The sequence below is a fragment of the Corythoichthys intestinalis genome, chromosome 20 (assembly GCF_030265065.1).
Source record: "Corythoichthys intestinalis isolate RoL2023-P3 chromosome 20, ASM3026506v1, whole genome shotgun sequence".
Classification (NCBI taxonomy): domain Eukaryota; kingdom Metazoa; phylum Chordata; class Actinopteri; order Syngnathiformes; family Syngnathidae; genus Corythoichthys; species Corythoichthys intestinalis.
This window is the reverse complement of record NC_080414.1, coordinates 20,989,143-21,009,292: the sequence shown is the minus strand read 5'-3', so window position 1 is coordinate 21,009,292 and position 20,150 is coordinate 20,989,143. Positions and strand designations below refer to the sequence as shown.

At 39.0% G+C, this 20,150-nt stretch overlaps 1 protein-coding gene across 1 annotated transcript in view; it reads right to left on the bottom strand.

The window, feature by feature from the left end:
• ube3c (ubiquitin protein ligase E3C) overlaps positions 1 to 20,150 on the bottom strand; it is a 72,086-nt gene that overhangs the window by 43,253 nt on the left and 8,683 nt on the right. The window contains exons 8-16 of the mRNA XM_057824345.1: positions 17,832 to 17,985; positions 17,118 to 17,338; positions 15,229 to 15,380; positions 14,959 to 15,146; positions 6,924 to 7,010; positions 6,659 to 6,816; positions 4,038 to 4,264; positions 2,640 to 2,744; positions 46 to 133 (exon numbers count right to left, since the gene is read on the bottom strand). Of these exons, the coding sequence (XP_057680328.1) occupies positions 46 to 133; positions 2,640 to 2,744; positions 4,038 to 4,264; positions 6,659 to 6,816; positions 6,924 to 7,010; positions 14,959 to 15,146; positions 15,229 to 15,380; positions 17,118 to 17,338; positions 17,832 to 17,985 (1,380 nt within the window). The remainder of the gene's footprint in view (positions 1 to 45; positions 134 to 2,639; positions 2,745 to 4,037; positions 4,265 to 6,658; positions 6,817 to 6,923; positions 7,011 to 14,958; positions 15,147 to 15,228; positions 15,381 to 17,117; positions 17,339 to 17,831; positions 17,986 to 20,150) is intronic.

Here is a 20,150-nt window from a genome sequence, read left to right as displayed (position 1 = left end):
TTTTACACAGTTTAAAATAAACAGGCCAAAAAAATATGACAGTACCATCTAGTGTTGACTGAAGGGGTCCGATGCGGCCCATCCTTCGCGTTCGCCACACATGCCGGGCAGACGGCACGTAGAGCTGAGTAACCTGAACATGGAAACAAGCATTACCTCCACTACCGCTTGATGAACGAAATGACTTTTCATTCGGGATGCCCCAATCGCATACTTTTGCACCCGAGTCCGAGTTACCTGATTTTGAGAATCAGCCGATACAGAGTCCCGATCCGATATCAGGGAAAAAAGTTTTTTGTTTTTATTCGAACGAAAGTTCTAAACATGTTACAGTGCTGTACTTTTTCCAGTAGTGTTGTGGAGAATAAAATGTATATATTTTTGTATCTTTTTGCAATGCCATTGTGTTTCTGGATTATTTAATGACTTTTAGCCCTAAAAAGGTCATCTATATATAAATTAGGCCTGAACGATATTGGAAAAACTTAACATTGTGATATACTGTATATTGGCAAGGCTCCTCACTTATTTTTTGCATTAGTTGCACTGGTGTGCCTAACTTTTTTTCTTAAGGTTCACCAGCACAAAATGTAGGCGCACCCACATTTTTCATTGCATCACCTTTAACGGCAAACTTTAATCACTCTCAATAACATTCATATAATTCACATTGGTGAGTCCACTCAATTTCACTCCTCTTTGACGCTCACATTGCTGAGAACAGCCTCTTGACAACAAAGATTGACCAAAAGATGGTTAACACTAGAGCTGCCCCGACTAGTCGACGTCATTGATGACGTAAATGCGTCGATGAGCACACCATCCCTTCAACAGTTAATAAAGGGTTAAAAAATATATGCGTTGAAAGTTGAGAATGGCGGACGCTCGGGATTCAAGCGAGGAAAGCGGCACAAAGCCAAAAAAAGCGCACCAGATTGACCCAAACATGGTATTATTTCAACGAGACAAAGGAGGGTACACCGTCGTGTGCCAAGCTTGCATACCACGGCAGCACGTCGGCCATGAATGAACACATAATTTTTAAAGACAACAGGAGACAACAAACTGGCGGATCGTAAGTCCATATAACGACATTTTTTTATTGAAGTTACCTTTATGTGGGTCGTACGACAGATTAATAGGGCTAATGTCAGGCTAATGCAGCTGAATAAGCAGCTACGTACTTTACGTAAAGCGTTGCCTCCTCCGAAAAAATTAACAATATTGAAAGCATCTTGTGTTTTAGAATCAGTTTTACCAATAAGGAAATCCTTATTATTTTGCTTCATGTATATCAAATTTTAATCAATTGAAGAATTTAGATTACCGTAATGCTTTGTTGTAGCTCCCAGCGAAGGTAAATGTATGTAAAGCGCCTTTGTTTCTCGTAGCATCTTTACGACTTTGAAAAATATATTTATTTGGGCCTAATATTAAGTCGTCGCGTCGTATCAACGTGCATCATTAAGTTTTTCACTCCAGTAATACTTGACATTTATTTATCTACTCTGCTGGTGCTCACTCTAATGCTGAGAACAATATAGACAGACCACAAAAAGAGAAAGTAAGAATTGTTTTTAATCCTGTTGGAAACGTGAGTTCACAGTGTTCTGAATCAGTTTACATTCCATTGTTTTGCACTAGTTAATGCCATCATCATTTGACCTTATTGTTTATTTGTCATTTATTATTGTTATTTATGTGATTATTTGTATTTTAATAAAGAATTTAAGTGTTCCAAAATATTTTTGTGAATCACTAATTGTCAACAAAAATTTAATTGTCAGAAGATTAGTAAAGAAAAAAAAAAAAACTCAGAAAAAAATTATTAGATTCGTCGACTAATCGTTAAAAAAGTCTGCTGATTAATCGTGAGAAAAATAATCGTTGCTGTACGAGCATGAAACAGAAAAACAAATACTGTATACAATGATCCCTTGTTTTTTGCGGTTAATGGGGACCAGATCCCACCGCGGTAAGTGAAAAATCGTGCAGTAGCGCAAAAGTAAAATTTTTAAAAAACTTGTGTGTGTGTGTGTGTATATATATATATATTTTTTTTTTTTTAAAATTCAGCTAAATGGTTTTTACGCATTTTAAAAGCAAAATTTATGAGAAGTTTCAAACATGTTACTTTCCCACAGAATTATTTTTAAACAAGAAAAAAAGTAGATGCCCAATTCATTTAAAAAAATGTAAAAAAAAAAAAAAAAAATGCTCGTCTTTATTAAATGATAATTGAGTGCCTCAAATCTGCCCCAGCTGCCCACTTACACACAATGAGTTGCCACAGCAACTGTTTAACAAGTTAAACGATGATTGACACATGCGGCGTTTTGAAGATCCAGTCTGGCCAGATCAAAGCTTAACCTTCAATCATCGTTTACTTTAATAAGCAAATCCAGTTCACTTTTTGATGAACAAAGAGCAGGGAGAGTGAGGGAGGAACAGAAAAATCCGTGATGGACTCAGGGCGTGAAGTTTGAAGCGCAAAGTAGCGAGGGATCACTGTATTTTTTAAATCAAAAACCCGAACTTTTTCACCTGATTCCAATCCTCTGAAAAATGGTGCGATCGGCCCGATTTCCCATCATGTGATCAGATCGGGACATCCCAACTTTTTATAGAACAAACATTACCTTATCGGCTCGGATGTTGACCTCCTGAGAAAGCCAGTGACCCGACGGACAGAAGGGTCGTCGGATGTCACGCGCTTTCAACATCTTCACCAAGTTCGTGATGACCTGGCGGGTTGAGTTAAAGCAATGACAGTCAAAACCTACATTGCACTGCAGAAAACAACCGGAACTATGATTGATTGCTGAAAAGAGCCGTCATTTAACCTCCCCCGCACAAAGACCCTTTAAATGAGTTCCTGCGTCCTGCCATAACAGTTACGGCTGGACAATTTCCATATCACGCTTAGGCCGAACGGTCCAAATCGAAGAGTTCTCCCCTAAAGCACGTCATTTTCATAGGACGCCAATCAATCCCGCGACGTTGGGCCATAACGTCGAGTGCAAAACGCTGTAAATGGGCAACGGCGATGGGTTCGGAGCGTGCCTAGCCCCTGACTCCCAGAATGAATAAGCATTCCTTAATTAGCCCATCGGGTTAAGTGCGAGTCTTAATGGGCCTTTCCCAAACTCCGGCGTGACATGCTTCTCCAAACATGGCCAAGAAGAAAGTTCCATTAGGAATATTAATACAAGCTTAGTTGATCATTTTCATTCAATTAGCTTCTTTCAATTAAATAGATAGCTCGACAATGGGGCCGATAAAAGATGGGGAGGGACGGCTGATGACACGAAGCAAACATTAGCGTGTTAGGGGTCAGCGGCGTTAAAGCGACTGTAAATCCCACCGCTCAATTTGGAAAATGCACTTTCCCTGCTCCCCACTTCTTTAATGGGTCGTTTTAGCTGACAAGAGGCCTTTGAGCGGATCTTTTATGAAAATCAACCCCGCTGGCTTCTCAGGTATTCACCCACCTTGCGTAAAAGAGCGGTCACTTTCTACGCTCGGCAGTTAGCCGCAAGGTCGCGTAATCACTTTTTCGCGCAATTACAGCAAGGGACGACGAACGAGGGAGGGAGAAAAAAAAAGATGTATTTTCCGTCTCATTTACTTTGGGTAAATAGCCAGCGGACGACCTCCGCAGCTGCTCCTCCTCCTATTTGCCCATCCATTGGTGTATGCTTGATTTCCGCCAAAGCACAGGTCACTCACTATGCATGGAAGGCAGTACTGATAATGCACTCATGGTAATGTGCTTCCTAATAAATCTAACATTGCTTGTTTTTATTGCACATAATAGCTTCCCTCATCCAGAGTACAGTAATCCCTCACATATAAACACTTCACTATTCAAAAATTCATCGATTTGCATTCCCCCCCCCCCCCCCCCCCCCGAGTTTAAGCGTTCGACAATCTTGGCAAAATGGACCATTTTTTAAGCTATTGTTATCTAAATTACCCCTAATGGTGTTGGAATTTTATATAAACACATTTCAGAGTCTGTATGATCACGCACTGACCTTAAACAGTTGCACCCAGCGTTTCTGCTCAGCCTGGATGCGTTGCTGCACCTCGGTGTTGGTCTTGACACCAACGCTGCGGAAGGCCGCCATGTATTCCTCTCGGTGCTCCGTCTTGGTCTCCGGGTAGGCCAGCTTGATGATGCCGAGGCACGCATCCCTCAGGCAGCGGGACAGAGTCACCAGCTCCGACAGGGTGAAAGGCATCATGGACGACTGCGTCTGACCTGGTCAAGGGAGGTGGATACGCTCTTTGAGCACCACGACTGGAAATGACAATTTACTAAACCAGTGATTCTCAACCAATGTGAAGATTGCTACAGACAGGATTTGCGAGATCAGGTTGGTTGAAATGGCACATAAACAATCATCAAGGGCATGCTTTCTTTCAGAAATAACAACTTGCTTGAGTCTATTTGGTAAAAAAAAACAACAAAAAAAACATATTGGCCCGAATATAAGACGGCCCTGATTGTAAGACAACCCCCTCTTTTTCAAGACTCAAGTTTGAAAAAAAAGACTTTTTGAACACCAAATTAATTTTTATACAGAAAATAATTACAGTGCATCCGAAACAAATGATTATAACAATATATTTGAGAGAAAAAGCATGTTATTTTGCCTCATTCAAATCTTAATATCTGAACATTTAGATATATAAACTAAAGTGCAATCACATTTGTAAATGAATGGCTTCTGGTTTTTGAAATGTAAATAAACCAATCTATTGTGATAAAACAACAAAATTGCAATAACTGCATTAACCATCAAAATGAAGTCTAACTGTAACTGTAGTTTTGAAACAAATCTGAATAAGGAAAAACATTGCAATAAAATAAAGCAAACTGGGTAAACTTGAGAGTATCTGACATCCGTCATGACAGAACATCGTTTCAATGTTATCTGGCGCCATCTAGCGTCGTGAATGGGGAGAGTAGCTGAGATCTATCATGACAGAACACTTCAATGATATCTGGCGCCATCTAGCGTCGTAAAGACTAGACTGCGAATATAAGATGACCCCCTCTTTTTCAGACTTATTTCAATGCAAAAAACACCGTCTTATATTCGGGCCAATACGGTATACTGCTCTCCATTGATAATATTGTCAGTATAGTTACATAGTGCTTGTGAATAGCGTACCGCACAAATGCTTTTTTTAGAACGTGACGTCGCCAGCATAACGCGGAAGTGTGACATTATAGACACGCCCTCGCACACAAACCATATTATTTCTGCTTGTTTTCCCCGGTAAGCTTTCAAAAAAGAACATGCTGATCAAACACTGCAGCTGTGGACCTAGTATAAACGACTCTAGACATTACGACATTTGAAGGATGTTTTCTTCATACGGTTCCCAAAACTAAAAACTCGTAGAAAAAAATGTGAAGAATGGATCAACTTGCGCGGACATCCAAGAGACTGGTTTAACGCCAGCAAGGTGAAGCCATTCATATTTCATATGCAGTAAACGTTTTGTTGAGGGCCATGGTCCTTCAGAGGACGAGGAGGTAAGCCCTTTTGATATTATTACTTATTTTTTAGTGTGGCGTTTTGCTGTGCTGCTTCTGTCTGACAATGAATGACCTGGAAAAAATAAAATAAAATGGTATCTGAATGCCACCGTTACCTTTTATGTTGTAAAAAAAAAAAAAAAAAAAAAAAAAGAAACTTTCGTAAGGGGGAAGTGTACATAAATTATAAAACTAAGTTTTGTTATTAATGAAAAAAATTAAAGTGTTCATTGGCTGTCACTGAGTAGCATTTGCGATCGCTACACAAAAAGAATAATGTAAATTGCCCCCAAGAACGGTCAGAGATGTAAGACAACCAGAGGATATAATATATAAGAAAGACAGGGCATATGGTGGTAAAGGATAGATTGTTGAAACAGGAGAATGTCACTGTCAGTGGCGTAAGAAAACTAACCTCTTTCGTTTGACAGCCCAAAAATGTGAAATTTAACAACGCTTCTTGTCCTACAATTTTTGTCCAAATCACACCATTTATACATAAAAAAAATTCCAGACACTAAGGGACACAAAAATTCTAAAGTTTTTGCCGAAAACATATGGTTCAGCTAAAATTTGCCAAAAACATACCCATTCATTTCTAATGGCCAAATTTCCCCATTCATTTCCAATGGCGCTATTTGCCATTCATTTCAATAGTAGAAAAACGTCCACTCCAGTTGATTTCCAACCTAAGTGACTTGATATCAACAGGAAGTGACCCCGACATGCCCCAAAATCAACAGGAAGTGACCAGATATACCAACCATCACAAATAATCCAATTTCTCCCGTAATTGCATTTTCTAATTTTAAATGTATTTATTCAATGTTCACTTTAATTTGGTAATTTTCTACTGCTAAAGTAAGACGTTTAAGGTAGTAGCTAAAACATTTTGAACATTTTATTTTTCCTGGTGGAAAATGTGAAACTGCAACTCGTGGGGTTTGAAAAGTAGTTCCGAATGAGGTACATGTTTTGATACTAAAATGGCTTGTATTGTACGAGAAATGAGAAAAATACAATGTAATTGTACATAAATCTGTGGAAAAATAAAGAATGTTGATGCAGACCATTAGGTGAAATCTGTCTTGAAAACGACTACGGTACCTTCCATTTCGTGACCAAAAAATTCGCTATCGTGCACGGAGATAAGCGAGTGGCTGAAGAGGGAGCTGAAGAGGTAGAAGAGCGGAATGATTCGGTTGGAGTCTTCATAGGACATGGGCGAACCTCTGGAGATCAGCTGCAGCAGCGGAACCATGGAGCTGAGGAACAAGAGGGCTTTTGTTGTTGTAGAATGTTGAGATCTTCTTAAACTAACCTGATTTCCCGCAAAAAGCCAACAAGAAGAGTTTAATCAACCAATCCTCACCCGGTGATCATTTTAGTGGTCATGGAGGTGATCAGGTGCCACAGATGCCGCAGGAAACGTGCATTGAAGGCTAAACTGTACAGAAGTCTGCACAACAACAAAAGAAGAGAGGTTACGTTCAATGTCAACATTCATCATTCAGCGCTTTAACAACCTGGCGAGAAAAACTGTAAAATGACTTTCCGCCAATGTGTCTGCTTGTGTGTGCCCTGTTAACCAAGAGCGGACATATGAGAAATAAATTGCACTGTTCGCTAACATGGAATCTTCTTGGCCTCCCCTATCCAAAAGGAGATTAAATGAGCCATTAAGCTTTATTTAGGTGAGGCAGCTTCCATTAGTAAACTAGTTGCTGCTGCGAAGGGGGTCATAAACAGCTTCCTGCTGGAGCCCCATTTAACTTAATGGCCAAGGGGGGAGAGCAGGACAATGGAGGCCGGAGGAGGAGAAAGGGAGGTGCAGGTGGGATCCTCGCTGTGACCTCACGGTGACAAACCTGCTCGCACACTCTCGGGGAATTACGTGATAACGCCGAGGTGGCCTTGCATACCTCGCCTTTAGTAGCGTCGAGGTGCGAAGCGCCTCTTTGTTCAGGGTTTGTGTGTGTTTGCCTAAGCTTCTAAACTGTATGGCTTTCACAAGAGAAGGTGACAATAATGTGCCGAGTATGCTAGCGGGACCGGTGTTCTGCCAAAATCTGCTACATCGGCGAAACGTCTACATTAGTCGAATTTGACACCTAAAGTACTACAGTGCGCTCTAAACTTGTTTTGTTTCGATGCATACAGGCAGAACGTACTAAAAATGCCTTCAGAAAATACTTAAATGTAGTTATATCAAATAAGGACGGTTTAAATACGTACATGACTAGTGTGGTCAACTGCTTCAAAGCTAACACAAAAAACCCCACAATGGTTAAAAGTATTAGAGGGTATTACAATCAAAAAGTATCTTTGAGGCAATGAAAAGGTTGTAAAAAACGAAATAAAAACAAAAATAGTGAGTACTCGCCGCTTCTAACCGATGTGCACATGCGTGCGGATGGTTGCGCAAGCGCGCTGAGCATTGTGTAGTACGTTTCGCCGCGTAGTAAGGAATGGCCGAACACCGGTTTAATACTAAGTAACTGCTGACAAGTTTAAGACCTTTTTAAGACCGCTTCCATCAAATTTTAAAACTAATTCACTAAATCACAGGTTTCAAACTCAACGCCCGGGGGCGAGATGCAGCCCGCCCCATAATTTTGTGTGGCCCACGAAATTAAGTCATGTGTGACCATCAATGAACAAGTTTATTTTCCTACATATGACACACTTGATTATAAGGCGCAATAGTGCATCAATGTACTGTAATTGTCAATTGTTCTTTGCCTTTTAACCAATGTTGCGACACTCCCATTAGTGGGTTACTACACCACGATTGTATATACAGTATAAGCCACCACCCACCAAATTTGACACGAAAACGACATTTGTTGATGGATAAGCCGCACTGGACTATACGCCGCAGCTGTCCTCACTCTATTATGGGATAGTTACACTAAAAGATACTAACCGGTAACACTTTATTTGACAGCGGCATCATACGACTGTCAGAAGACCAAATGAACCACCATGTAGCTTTCAGCCAGTTGGCTGCAAAGCTTCATTGCTTCATGAAGCTTCATTTGGCCATCACTGCTCCCTTAGGGGAAGACAGTCAACCTCCGCTGCCACCTGCTGTGAAAACTGTTGTTGTCTAACATGATTCCTAGCATGTATTGCAGTACTACGGATGTAAATAACAATCAAAATTCATGTTCTGTGCTAATTATTTCTTCAGTTACTGTTCCAGTTGTTTCATTAATTGCTAGTTATGATTTTTGGTAGCACTTTATTTGACAGCGGCACCATAAGACTAACATAATTATGATATGACAATGCAATGTGCATTAATGAATGCTTATGACAGATCTCACTTTGTGTTATCCGGCAAATTATCTCACTTTGGAATGGATGAAAAATATCCAAGCTGGACATAAATGGAGTTCATGACATAATTTGCCGGATGACACTTAATGACATCTGTCATAAGCATTCAGTAAAGCCCATGATAGTGTCATGTCACAATTATGAAGGTCTTTTGATTCACGCTGTCAAATAAAGTGTAACCTGTTAACCCAAATAAATCAGCAAATAAACCGCACTGGATTATTAGCCACAGGATTCAAAATGAAGTAAAAAAGTAGCGGCTTATAGTCCGAAAATTACAGTAGTTGTGAGGTGCATGTCCTGATTGGGTGAAGAGAAAAATAAAGAGTGAATTAAAAGTCAGCTCGACTTCTGTGCTGATTTACTGAAGCAACATTCTGCTGCCAAATTTTGCAACCATTACAGTATTAATTAATATCTACTTTCAATTAATATCTAATATTAGAACTGATATAGTCTAGTTAATTAGACGAATAAAATTGTTTATTATATTACATATACATATATATTATTATATTACAGTAAAAGTAAACTAAAAGTAAACTAATGAAAATTGCTGCTGTAATTTCATTCTTTTAATAAGCCATGTAACTTGCTATGATCCAAATTGAAAAGGTGTAATAGTAGCGTGGCCACAGCGTACATTTCTGATGTTGCTCACAGTGGTCCTCAGTATGTTCAGGGAGCTTGTGTCTGTTCAGACACAAGAAAGATTAGAGGGAACATTGCTTTTAACATTGTAATTATTGTTTTATTTATGATCTGTTTTATGGTATTATTTTGAGTTTGATAACTGATGACTTATGACTGTGTGGCTTAAGCACTTTACTAGGCCAGTAAATACAGTTATGCTCCAACAAAATAAGTTCGAGGTCATTAAGCACAACCAGAATTCACACACTGTTGCACTGTCAATTTTGAGGAAAAATACACGATTTTACGAGTACAGCTGTTTCCTTTTAAGTGAAAATAATTTAAACAATTAAAATATATTTTTTCACTTAATTTCAATTAAAATAATTACAATAAAAATGAAAATAAGTAAAAATTGAAAAAAAATTTTTTTTTACTGATTTTCCTTTTTTCAATTAAAAAAAAGTGTTTTTAAAAAATAAATATTAAAATATTTCTATATTACTCTATATTATAATCTATATTATTATTCTATATTATAAATATTTCTAAACGATTCATCGACTGTCAAAATAGTTGTTTCATTCTATAACCGAGTGGTTGTTGGTTAGTTGATTAAACCATAACTATGATGAAGCCCCTTCCAAGATGAAATGAGTGAAAAAAAAAAAACACCTGATGCTCACTCCTCCAGCTCTGTTATGACATTTGAACAGGGATGTAGACTTTTTCCACCAACTGTCTAGCTTTTGTTCTAATGCCACATGAAGTGTTGAGGAAGCAGGAACATAATTCTCAATGACGTTGCTCAAATTCCGCCTCTCCAATCAACCACCACCACATGGAGCTGACCTGAAGCTCAATAAGGAGAACTTGAAAAATGGTCCGTGGCCTGCCACACGCCATCTGTCAGTGCTACAAGGCTCTGGAGAGAAGCTCGGGGAGGAGAGTGGTGCAGCGCGCTCATAACAAGGCGCCCGGGTGTTTGATTGAAATGGGAAACAAAGCACTAAATGCCAGCTGACAAGCTGATTTACAACCCGCCAGAACCCCCAAACCCCCTTTTCAATCATGGAATGAACCGCTCATAAACAAAGTCAAAATGGGTTGGGAGGAGGAGAAAAAAACCCTGTAATGAATCATAGCGAGATCATTTCAAGAGTGAATTTTTTTTTCTTTTACGCCTGAGTACAATACTTGTCGAAATCACCAAATGTTGCTAATATCCGATTCTAACCATTAAAACAGCATTACAAGACAGACAAGGTGATTATTATAAAAACGCTCAAAATCTATTTGAGGTCCCGACTTTGAGAATATTCATGAAAAACGCAGGGTTGGCAAGACAAACCCAGAAAGCTTCTTTTTTCCCCCCTTCAGCGGATCAGCACAGTAAATCAAGACAAGGATGCAATTTGCTCCCCTTAGCCTCTTGCAAAGCTATCCCGTCCACTCCCGCAGTGATTAATCTTCCTCGGCGAGCTAATTATTTTGTACAGATATCCGATAATGATGGAAGACGAAGGGCGGGATTTATGGGGAAAGTGGCGGAAAGGAAGGAGGGACGCCATAAAAAAATTAAGGACATTATCGGAGCACACTTTGGATTCTCCCGGCGAGGCAAAAATGTACAATTTTGAGTCGACCATCTTGTTCTTGCTGTAAATTTTAAGCACGGAGACATAAGACATCAGGTTGGTCACGCGTAACAATTTGGACAATAGGATCACTGTTGTAATCATTTTCACTAGTTCAATAGCTACTATACAGACTAGTTGAATTCAAAGGGTTATTATTCTGTTACAAAATAGTATACGAACAGAATGGTGTGAGGTTCCCAAAATTTGTCACATTGAGTGATTTTGCAAGACTGGAGAAAACTCCAGTTATTTAAAAAATAAATTAGGGGGGATTTTGTTTTTTTTTTAAGATTGCAATTACATTTGATATTTGACATATCCGTTTTGAGTCAGATTAAACTACCAAATTTAATTCTGCTAGCTACTAGAGGTGTGCAAAATTTCCGATTCTTAGATTATTCGCGATTCGGCCGTGGAAGATTCGAGAACGATTCACAAACATCCAAATTCCGATTATTGAAATATGCCAAGTAAAGCAGAAGTACGACACACTCAGCGCGCCGCGCGGTCTTCGGTACGCAATTAGGGACGGAGCGAGAGTAGCTAAACATCATGCTTCTCATTACCCGGCCCCTCGGGTAATGCCAATGCTCAACTCACGGCTCTAGCTCAACTCATGCCAATAGATTAAAAAAAAAAAACAACAACATACCTGACTGCTGCCGAAAAGCTGCTACAGGCCACATTATGTTACGGTAGATATCATTTATATAGGACTAGATGCAGTATAGCTTTGGTATCGTTACCAGCACATCTACAAAAAAATAGATGCGGGCGTTAGTAACGGCCGCCATCTTAAAGCAGTACACTTCCCTGCAAGGCTGTTGTTGCGAACCTTCCAAGCGAACCTAATTAACTTTTTATCTAAAATACTCCTAAATCGGTAAAATATTGACTTGAATCTATCTTTAAAATAGTTTTAAAACTTTTACATGTTGAAAGTAGACAAAAGAGAAATTATGGAATAACAGGAGCAATTTTAACAACTTTAACGGTTGATTCACAACATTAAATTAATTGAAAGTAGTTTAAAGCTGCTGATATAGAATGGGGACTGGAGTTTTTTATTTACTGTTATTTTTGTATATTTGTTTACTGCTATATGTTAACTTGATACTGAAATAGTAGTTTGGTTTAGCCTGAGAGGATTTTTGAACAATTTTGGAACTAATGTATTCAAACAAATTAAAAAAAAAAAAAAAAAAAGGAGTGGGGTGCATCAATAATCGTTTTATAATCGAATCGGAGCCTCTGAATCGTAATCGTAATCGAATCGTTAGGTGCCCAAACATTCCCAGCTCTACTAGCTACTATAAAAAAAATTTTTTTTTAAATCAGCAAGAGCACCATTAATCCTAACACAGGGTCTCTACATGTTTCAAAAAGCCAAATTTAAGACTTTTAAAGACTTTTTAAGACCATAAATGAATACAATCTAGGACCCATTTTACGTCAATATCGGAAAAACGGACAAAAGACTTAAAGGAAAATTGGAGGCCCGGAATTACTTGCAAAGTAAATGAATTTATTTCTCTTTATTTCTCTGTTGTGAATCAAGACTTGTAAACTCTATACAGCCAATGGCCGTTGGCCACTTACCCATGGATGCAAATAATGTAAAAAGTTTTCTCCGCTGCTATGCTAACTAAGCTGTCAAAACAAAACTGCGTGTGCACACACTGCAAATTTAAAACGTCTTAATCAGATTATTTTTCTTAGATTTCGTCAAATTATTTTCTCCATCTTGATTTGAGTGTTTAAGACTAGTTAACAGACGAATGTGTCCGACTATTCCACTGAAAGTAAATATTACAATTTGTTCTTATTAAGCCCATACATCTAAAAGTTGGTCATTTTTTACCTAAATCAAGAAAAACTTAAAAATAACACATAATAGTCATGATTTCAAAATTCCTGTCAAATTTACATTTTTATTTTCATTTATTTTCCCAAAACATGGTGGTCCACCAGTGTTTTTTTCTACCATCAGGCTTTGCAAGTTTTCTAGGGGAAACCCCCTGTATTTCATATATATAAGCCCCTTTCAGCCCTATATCCCGCTAAATTCCAGTGTTAGGTGGTGCGGGATTTACTCGTGTCATGCTTTCAGGCATTGGACGATGTACCGGGAATTACCCGGGCTGGACACTTTCAGACTTTTTTCGTGTTGGCGACTCGGCGCTTTCTGTGCGGTGAGGGCGGGATTTTATAACCCAGACATTACGTCCTTTTTGGTCGGCGTCGACAACAAAATAAACCACACATTTCCAAAGATGGACGATGGACTGTGACTTCCTCGGCTCTAAGATCCAGTAGCAATTTAATTTAGTTGTTTCCAGTTTAATTTTGGCATCTTTCAAGTTTGCAATTTTTATACTTGCGATGTTTGTTTACCGCTTTTCGGCTTACTGCGAAAAAAAGAGTAAATTATGATCAGCCCACCATGATATTTATGTCATCAGCCTATCCGCAGTGACCCAGGAAATAAATGGCTGCTTTCACACATCCCGGGTAAATCCCGGACATTACACTAGGACGTGATTTGGTTTATGTCCGTGTGATCTCCGTGTCAGGTGAAACGAGAAGTTGCTTCAAGACATAAGGGCTACCAGTTTTAATCACGGGATTTAACCAGAGTTCAGCATATGTCTGAAAGGGGCTTAATTGTTTTAAAATACATTAACTCCTTCACTCGAAAGGCATCCAAATGTATTGGACGTCTATCCTCATCAATGGCTACATTAAGGAGTTAATGAAAAATATATCAGAATACAACATTTTTTATGATCTTGATCTCTCAGCTGATTGCTTTCCTTTCACCCCTATAAAATAAATTTATATAACTCATCAATACCCTCATTGGATTTCGCTTGCTTTGGGGTAAGTGAGTACAGTTTAAGTAAGCCACACACATACAAATCATCAGGCTTTTACTAATGATTAACAGGAGCAGGTTGACCAAGCGCGCAGCCTCAAACACAAGCAGGCAATCAGCACCTCAGACATCCTGGCCCTAATGTAATCAGCCCCCCGAGAAGAGGTAATTGCCCTCATCCAGCACTGACAGCTTCACTGACATCTTCTGCTTCCTCCCACCGGTTGTAAATGCCAGCGGGCTGCGCACTGCCGACGGCTGCCCTTCCTTCTCTCTCGTTGCCTCGTTATTTACATTACTGCTTACTGCGCGGAAACGTGTTGGGATGCGCTTTTTTCTCGAGAAGGCCGCTGTGCAAGGCTAATTGTGCAAATGTAAATGGACTTATAATTTAAGGGTTTATAATTTAAGGGTTTTTTAATCGGTGATAGACATCCAATCTATTTCAACTTGAAGAGGCTGACAGCAAATGATCACTGCCAGTCCTCCCATGCCAAATGGATTGCACGTCTATCAAAATCAATAGGAAGCAATACATAACATTCAGCTTTTCCTTGTATTAGCATGATTCAAAATCGTTTGTTGTTTATAGCAGGGCTGCTACGATTAATCGACTAATGGACAACTAAATGATTAACTTAGCCGACAACTATTCTGATCGTTGATTAATAATTGAGAATCATTGTTGACCTATAGTTAAAATCTTTTTTCGAGCATCTTAAAAGTAAATATTGGCCTTTTTATTTTATATTTTTATAATTGTATCTACGTTTTTAATGCATTTTTGTATAATTAAAAAAATAATAAATAAAAATAACCCGTGATTAGCCCACTAATCAAAATAATAATTTGTGGCAGCTCTATCATATAGAATAGAATTGTTTTTTGTTTTTTTTGTCGTTGTTGTTACAGCTCACCTGACTTTGGGAACCAGGAGACGATGCTGCACCATGAGCGTATGACAAATGGAAGCCATCATGGTGAAGACCTCCTCGCTGGCAGAGTCCCTCCACACCAAGTTGAGCAGCGTGTTAGTCTGCTGTTTGGTGTCCAGCTTGCGCACGCATTCATCGGTGATCAGCTGCACGGAGATTCGACTGTCATCCTAATCCATGAGTGGAGGGAAAAATAAAACGGTTTGATCAATGAAGGTTGTCTTCAAACGCCTTGCGGTGCGAGTGTGGTACCTTCATAGGCGGTGGGTGGATGTCGGCGTCGTCTTCGTCTTCAGAGTCGCTGCCCACCTCTGGCCGGCTGCAGCTCTCGGTCACCGGCAACAGAGGCAACAGTGTCTGAAGGGCGCTTAAATACAGAAGCAGGCCTTCCTCAGATAGTGAACCTGTCAACATAATGTCGTCATGTGATGACAGCAAACAGAATCAATCACTAAATCTGGTAGGTAAATGGAAGAGTGTTTCCAAGAGTGTAATAGTTTTTGTATTCGTCTCGTACGGGCATCATGGTTCGGTGCATTCAGTGAGACGGCGAATATGTTGGTCAAAAAATAATAAGGAGTTAGTCCTCCTCCACCCCAGTAGGCAGTAGAGGTATTGCGCCTAATCCAACAACCAACATTACGGGAAAAAGTACGTAGTCAAATTCAGTACTAGGAGAGTTGTGGCAAAAGTACAGAGTGGGAACTATCCAATACACTTTTTAAAGTGTATTTATTTAATATTTTCAAATCAGGAAGTATTTATTTTGCTTGAGCCCATTGAAACTGAGAATTGAATTGAGTACCGGTATTTATTTCTGCACTATTTCAAGAGATGTTTTTTAAGTTTTGGAATAATTTGCACTTTTTATTTTAGGCAATATAAAAATATATATCTCATGTGGGAGTGCATGATAACTTGTAATGGTTTACAGATAATTGTGTGTAATCAAACACTGAAAATGGCGGGACCCTATTATTTAATTTTAAAAAAGTTACCAAGGTTGCCGGAAGAGGTATGCGAAATTTCCGAATCTTTATTTATTCGCGATTCGGCCGTGGAAGATTCGAGAACGATTCACAAACATCCAAATTCCGGTCATTCAAATATGCCAAGTGAAGCGGAGCTAAAACACAGTCAGCGCGGTTTTCAGGATGCAATGAGGAACGGACCGAGAGTAAACATCATGCTCAACTCATGCCGCTAGATAAAAAAAAAACAATAATGCCTGACTGCGGCCGACAGCTGCTACAAACTACACCCACATGATGCTACAGTAGATATCACATGTATATAGAACTAGATGCGAAATGACAGACTCGCCGGCGTTAGTAAACAGCCGCCATCTTAAAGTAGTAGACTTCTCTGGAACGCTGTTGTAGCGAACATTCCGACTGAACCTAATTAACTTTTGATCTAAAATACTCCTAAATGGGCAAAACATTGAATTGAATCTATCTTTAAATGATGAAACAGTTTTAAAACTTTCACATGTCGAAAGTAGACAGAAGGGAAATTATGGAATAACAGGAGCAATTTGAACAACTTTACAACAACGATTATTTTCATAATAGATTCATCTGACGATTAATCAATTAGATAAATGTGATAAATGATGATAAATGAAAAAAAGTGGATGACTATATCCTTCAACTGTATCGATTATCAAATTTGTTGGCAACTAATGTATTAATCGATTTAATCAATTAGTTGTTGCAGCCGTATTAAGAAGCTAGTTTAGACAGCAAGATGTCCGAAAATTGGTAAAAATGTGAATTCTTGTTTACTAACGTAAAAGCAGATTTTTTTCATGTCCTATTTTGACTCAACAAAAATATAATGAACAAATCTGATAATATTTACAATTGAGAGGTTTTATATACAGTATGATATAATTTCAAGAATTTTCACAAATTTAAGCTGAAGGTCCGAAACGATTAATCAGTTTATCAAAATAGTTGTCGAATAATTTGCTAATCGATTAGTTGCCGATTAATCGATTAACTGTTGCACCTCCAGCTGTGATTTAAAAAAAAGCCTTGTTTTTCCTGTTGTGCCAAACCCGTACCGAACCGTGAGCCTAGTATCAAGGTATGTACCAAACCGTGACTTGTGTGTACCTTTACACATCTACTACTTACCTAAACAGTTCTCTCCTGCAGAGAGGACAAAGTAAAATATCCAGGGCGCGCGGCTCTGGGCGACAGGGGACGATGTGACAGTGCCCTGGAGGGAGCTGAGGAAGGCCTCGAAAGGGAATGCAAGCCGAGGGTCCGAGAGGGCCGGGATGAAAAAGTGAAAGATCTGCTCGGTGAACGGCGCTGAAATGAACTCCTCAGTAAAGGCGGCAAAGACAAAATGCCTGGAAAAGATGGGATGAGGAAATTTTAGACAAACAAGTAATAGAATGTTTAACTGGAATTACAATCATGAAGGGGTCAAAAAAAGAGAACCAATTAAGAGTTACAATGAGGTGCAAACTTTATGATGTGTGAGGCATGTTGATCACTCCGCTAAGTGACCACTCGGCTATTATCTCCCCCAACAGAGCTTCTTTATTTGGCTCACATCTGGCAGCCCCCCATTGACCCCCCGAACTCACATAATGAGCTGTCAGACTATATGTGTGTACACAAATTCCTCTCACTCCCAATTCGCTTTTCTTCAAAGAAGAAAAGAAACCCGCTCAACGTTTGCTCATAAGGATGTCTCTGACTCACGGCAAACAGTCGCGTATTCTACTCGGAGGGAAGTGAACGTGACTTGAGGGTGGGGGGGCTTTTACAGCTTGTTGTAAATTGACTTCACTGTTGACTCCAGGAGACAATACCAAAACAAAAAAAAGCTTGTCGTACCTTGCATCCGCTGTGCAGGAGGAGTAGCTAAAGTGCAGAGGTTTGAGGATGTGCTCCAATAGTGTGCTTGCCAGGGGAATTGAAGGGGAGTCTGTGTACTCCAGACTGGGAGGGAGGCGGTGATTCACCAAAATGTACAGCGACCTGTAGTATCCTGAAATAATAAGTAACAAATAAGACTTTAAAAGTAAGCAATTTGTGTATTAGTCATTTTAATGGTTGTCAAACAATATTTGCTGTATACGATAAAGTGTTGAAGCAATATTCACAAAATAATGCTGAGAAGTGAGATCTGGCCCAAAATGACCTTAATTTAACATGAATTTTTCAGACCTGATCATGAATTACTCACTATAACAAATCATAGTATTTCATTTTTACTTTTCAGTGTATGCAAAGTACAGATGCAAGATAATTATTGGTCCGATAATTATCAGTCCAATAATAGGAATGATAACAAGGGCTGTCAAACGATTAAAATTTTTAATCGAGTTAATCACAGCTTAAAAATTAATTAATTGTAATGAATTGCAATTTAAACTATCTCTAAAATATGCCATATTTTTCTGTAAATTATTGTTGGAATGGAAAGATAAGACAAGACGAACATAAACATTCAACATACTGTACATAAGTACTGTATTTGTTTATCATTAACATTATTAATATTTATGTGTATTTTGCATAGCTATTTGATTGGGAATGCCAGTTCTCTTCGCATTGGGCGCTTTTCTTTTTGTGAACATTTATTTGAGGGATAGGAATATTATTTTGTCGTACTTTCACTAAATGATACTGTAGTGACTTAACTGTTCGGCCCAAGTGCATGATGGGAAGTTGGGCAACCATGACTGTTAGTGTTGCAAATGGTATACAGTATGTTCTGCATTGGGTTCAGTTAGGCGTGTTAAGAAAAAGAAAGTCTCCTGCTCCACCAAAATGCGTAATGGGAAGTTGGGCAACCATGACTGTCAGTGCTGGCTGGAAATGGTATACAGTGTGTTCTGCGTTGTGTTCAATTCGGCGTGTTAAGAAAAAGATCGTCTCCTGCTATGCCCAAATGCATGATGGGAAGATGACTGTCAGTAGTGGCTGGAAATGATACAATATGTTCAACGTTGTGTTCAATTATGCGTGTTAAGAAAAAGATCGTCTCTTGCTCCGCCCAAATGCATGATTGGAAGTTGGGCAACCATGACAGTTAGTAGTGGCTGCTGAAGCCAAAATTGGCGTGGTCCACTGAACCTGTGTCTACTTGCATTTCTCTGCCTTTTCGGTCTCAATGCGCTAAAACGGCATCATTGTAAAACGTTTGAGGCAACGAATTAACGGGTCATTCCGACCATGTGTCAAATATTTTAAGGTGATTCATTTTAAAAATTAATTACCGTCCGTTAACGCGATAACTTTTACAGCCCTAATAACGTCATCCCAATAAATCCAATAACATTATTAATAGGACAAATAATATATAATATTTTTGGATGGATTTGTGGATTGAGATGTGTAAGTTTGTTTCAACTCCTGTTTTGCCAGTATAATGTATAAGTGACTGTGTGTGGTTTAGGAAGATGGAGTTTTGCCACAAATGATGCGCTCCTTTTCTGTGACGTAACGCTCAAGCGATGGCAGTGTGCAGCACGGCTGGCTAGTAAACAACAAGCATGGCGTCAGTAGTGTGGGATTTTTTTCAAGTTGTCAAAGGAAAACGCTTCACTTGCGATTTGTAACAAATGCAAAGCCGAAGTTCCACAAGGAAGGAAAAAGGTGTCGAGCTACAATACATCCAACTTATTAATAAGCCCATTAAAAGATGACCATCGCTTCGATGGAATCTTAAAAGATTATTTTGCCTCATTCAAATGATATCTGGCGCCATCTAGCGTCGTGAATGGGGAGCGTAGCTGAGATCTGTCATGGCAGAACATTGCTTCAATGATGGCGCCATCTAGCGTCGTGAATGGGTATGACGTCTAGACTGCGAATATAAGACGACCCCCTCTTTCTCGTTCTTATTTCAATGCAAAAAACACAGTCTTATATTCGGGCCAATACGGTATTATTGGTTATCGTATCGGTATCGGCATTGAGGAGCAGGAAGTTATCGATATATGTTTCTAAAATTGGATATCGTGGACCCTTAATGCAAAGTGACCCAGTGTCCTTAAATCTGCCTGAAAATAAAACTTCCGCTTGTTTAGCTGGCTCTTCTATCACACTATAGTCGAAAACCCATTAAAATGAACAAGATTACATTGGCTTCTTATCTAATGTAGTCTAATCCTATAAATAACACGTAACAAGCATTTCAGATGTTGA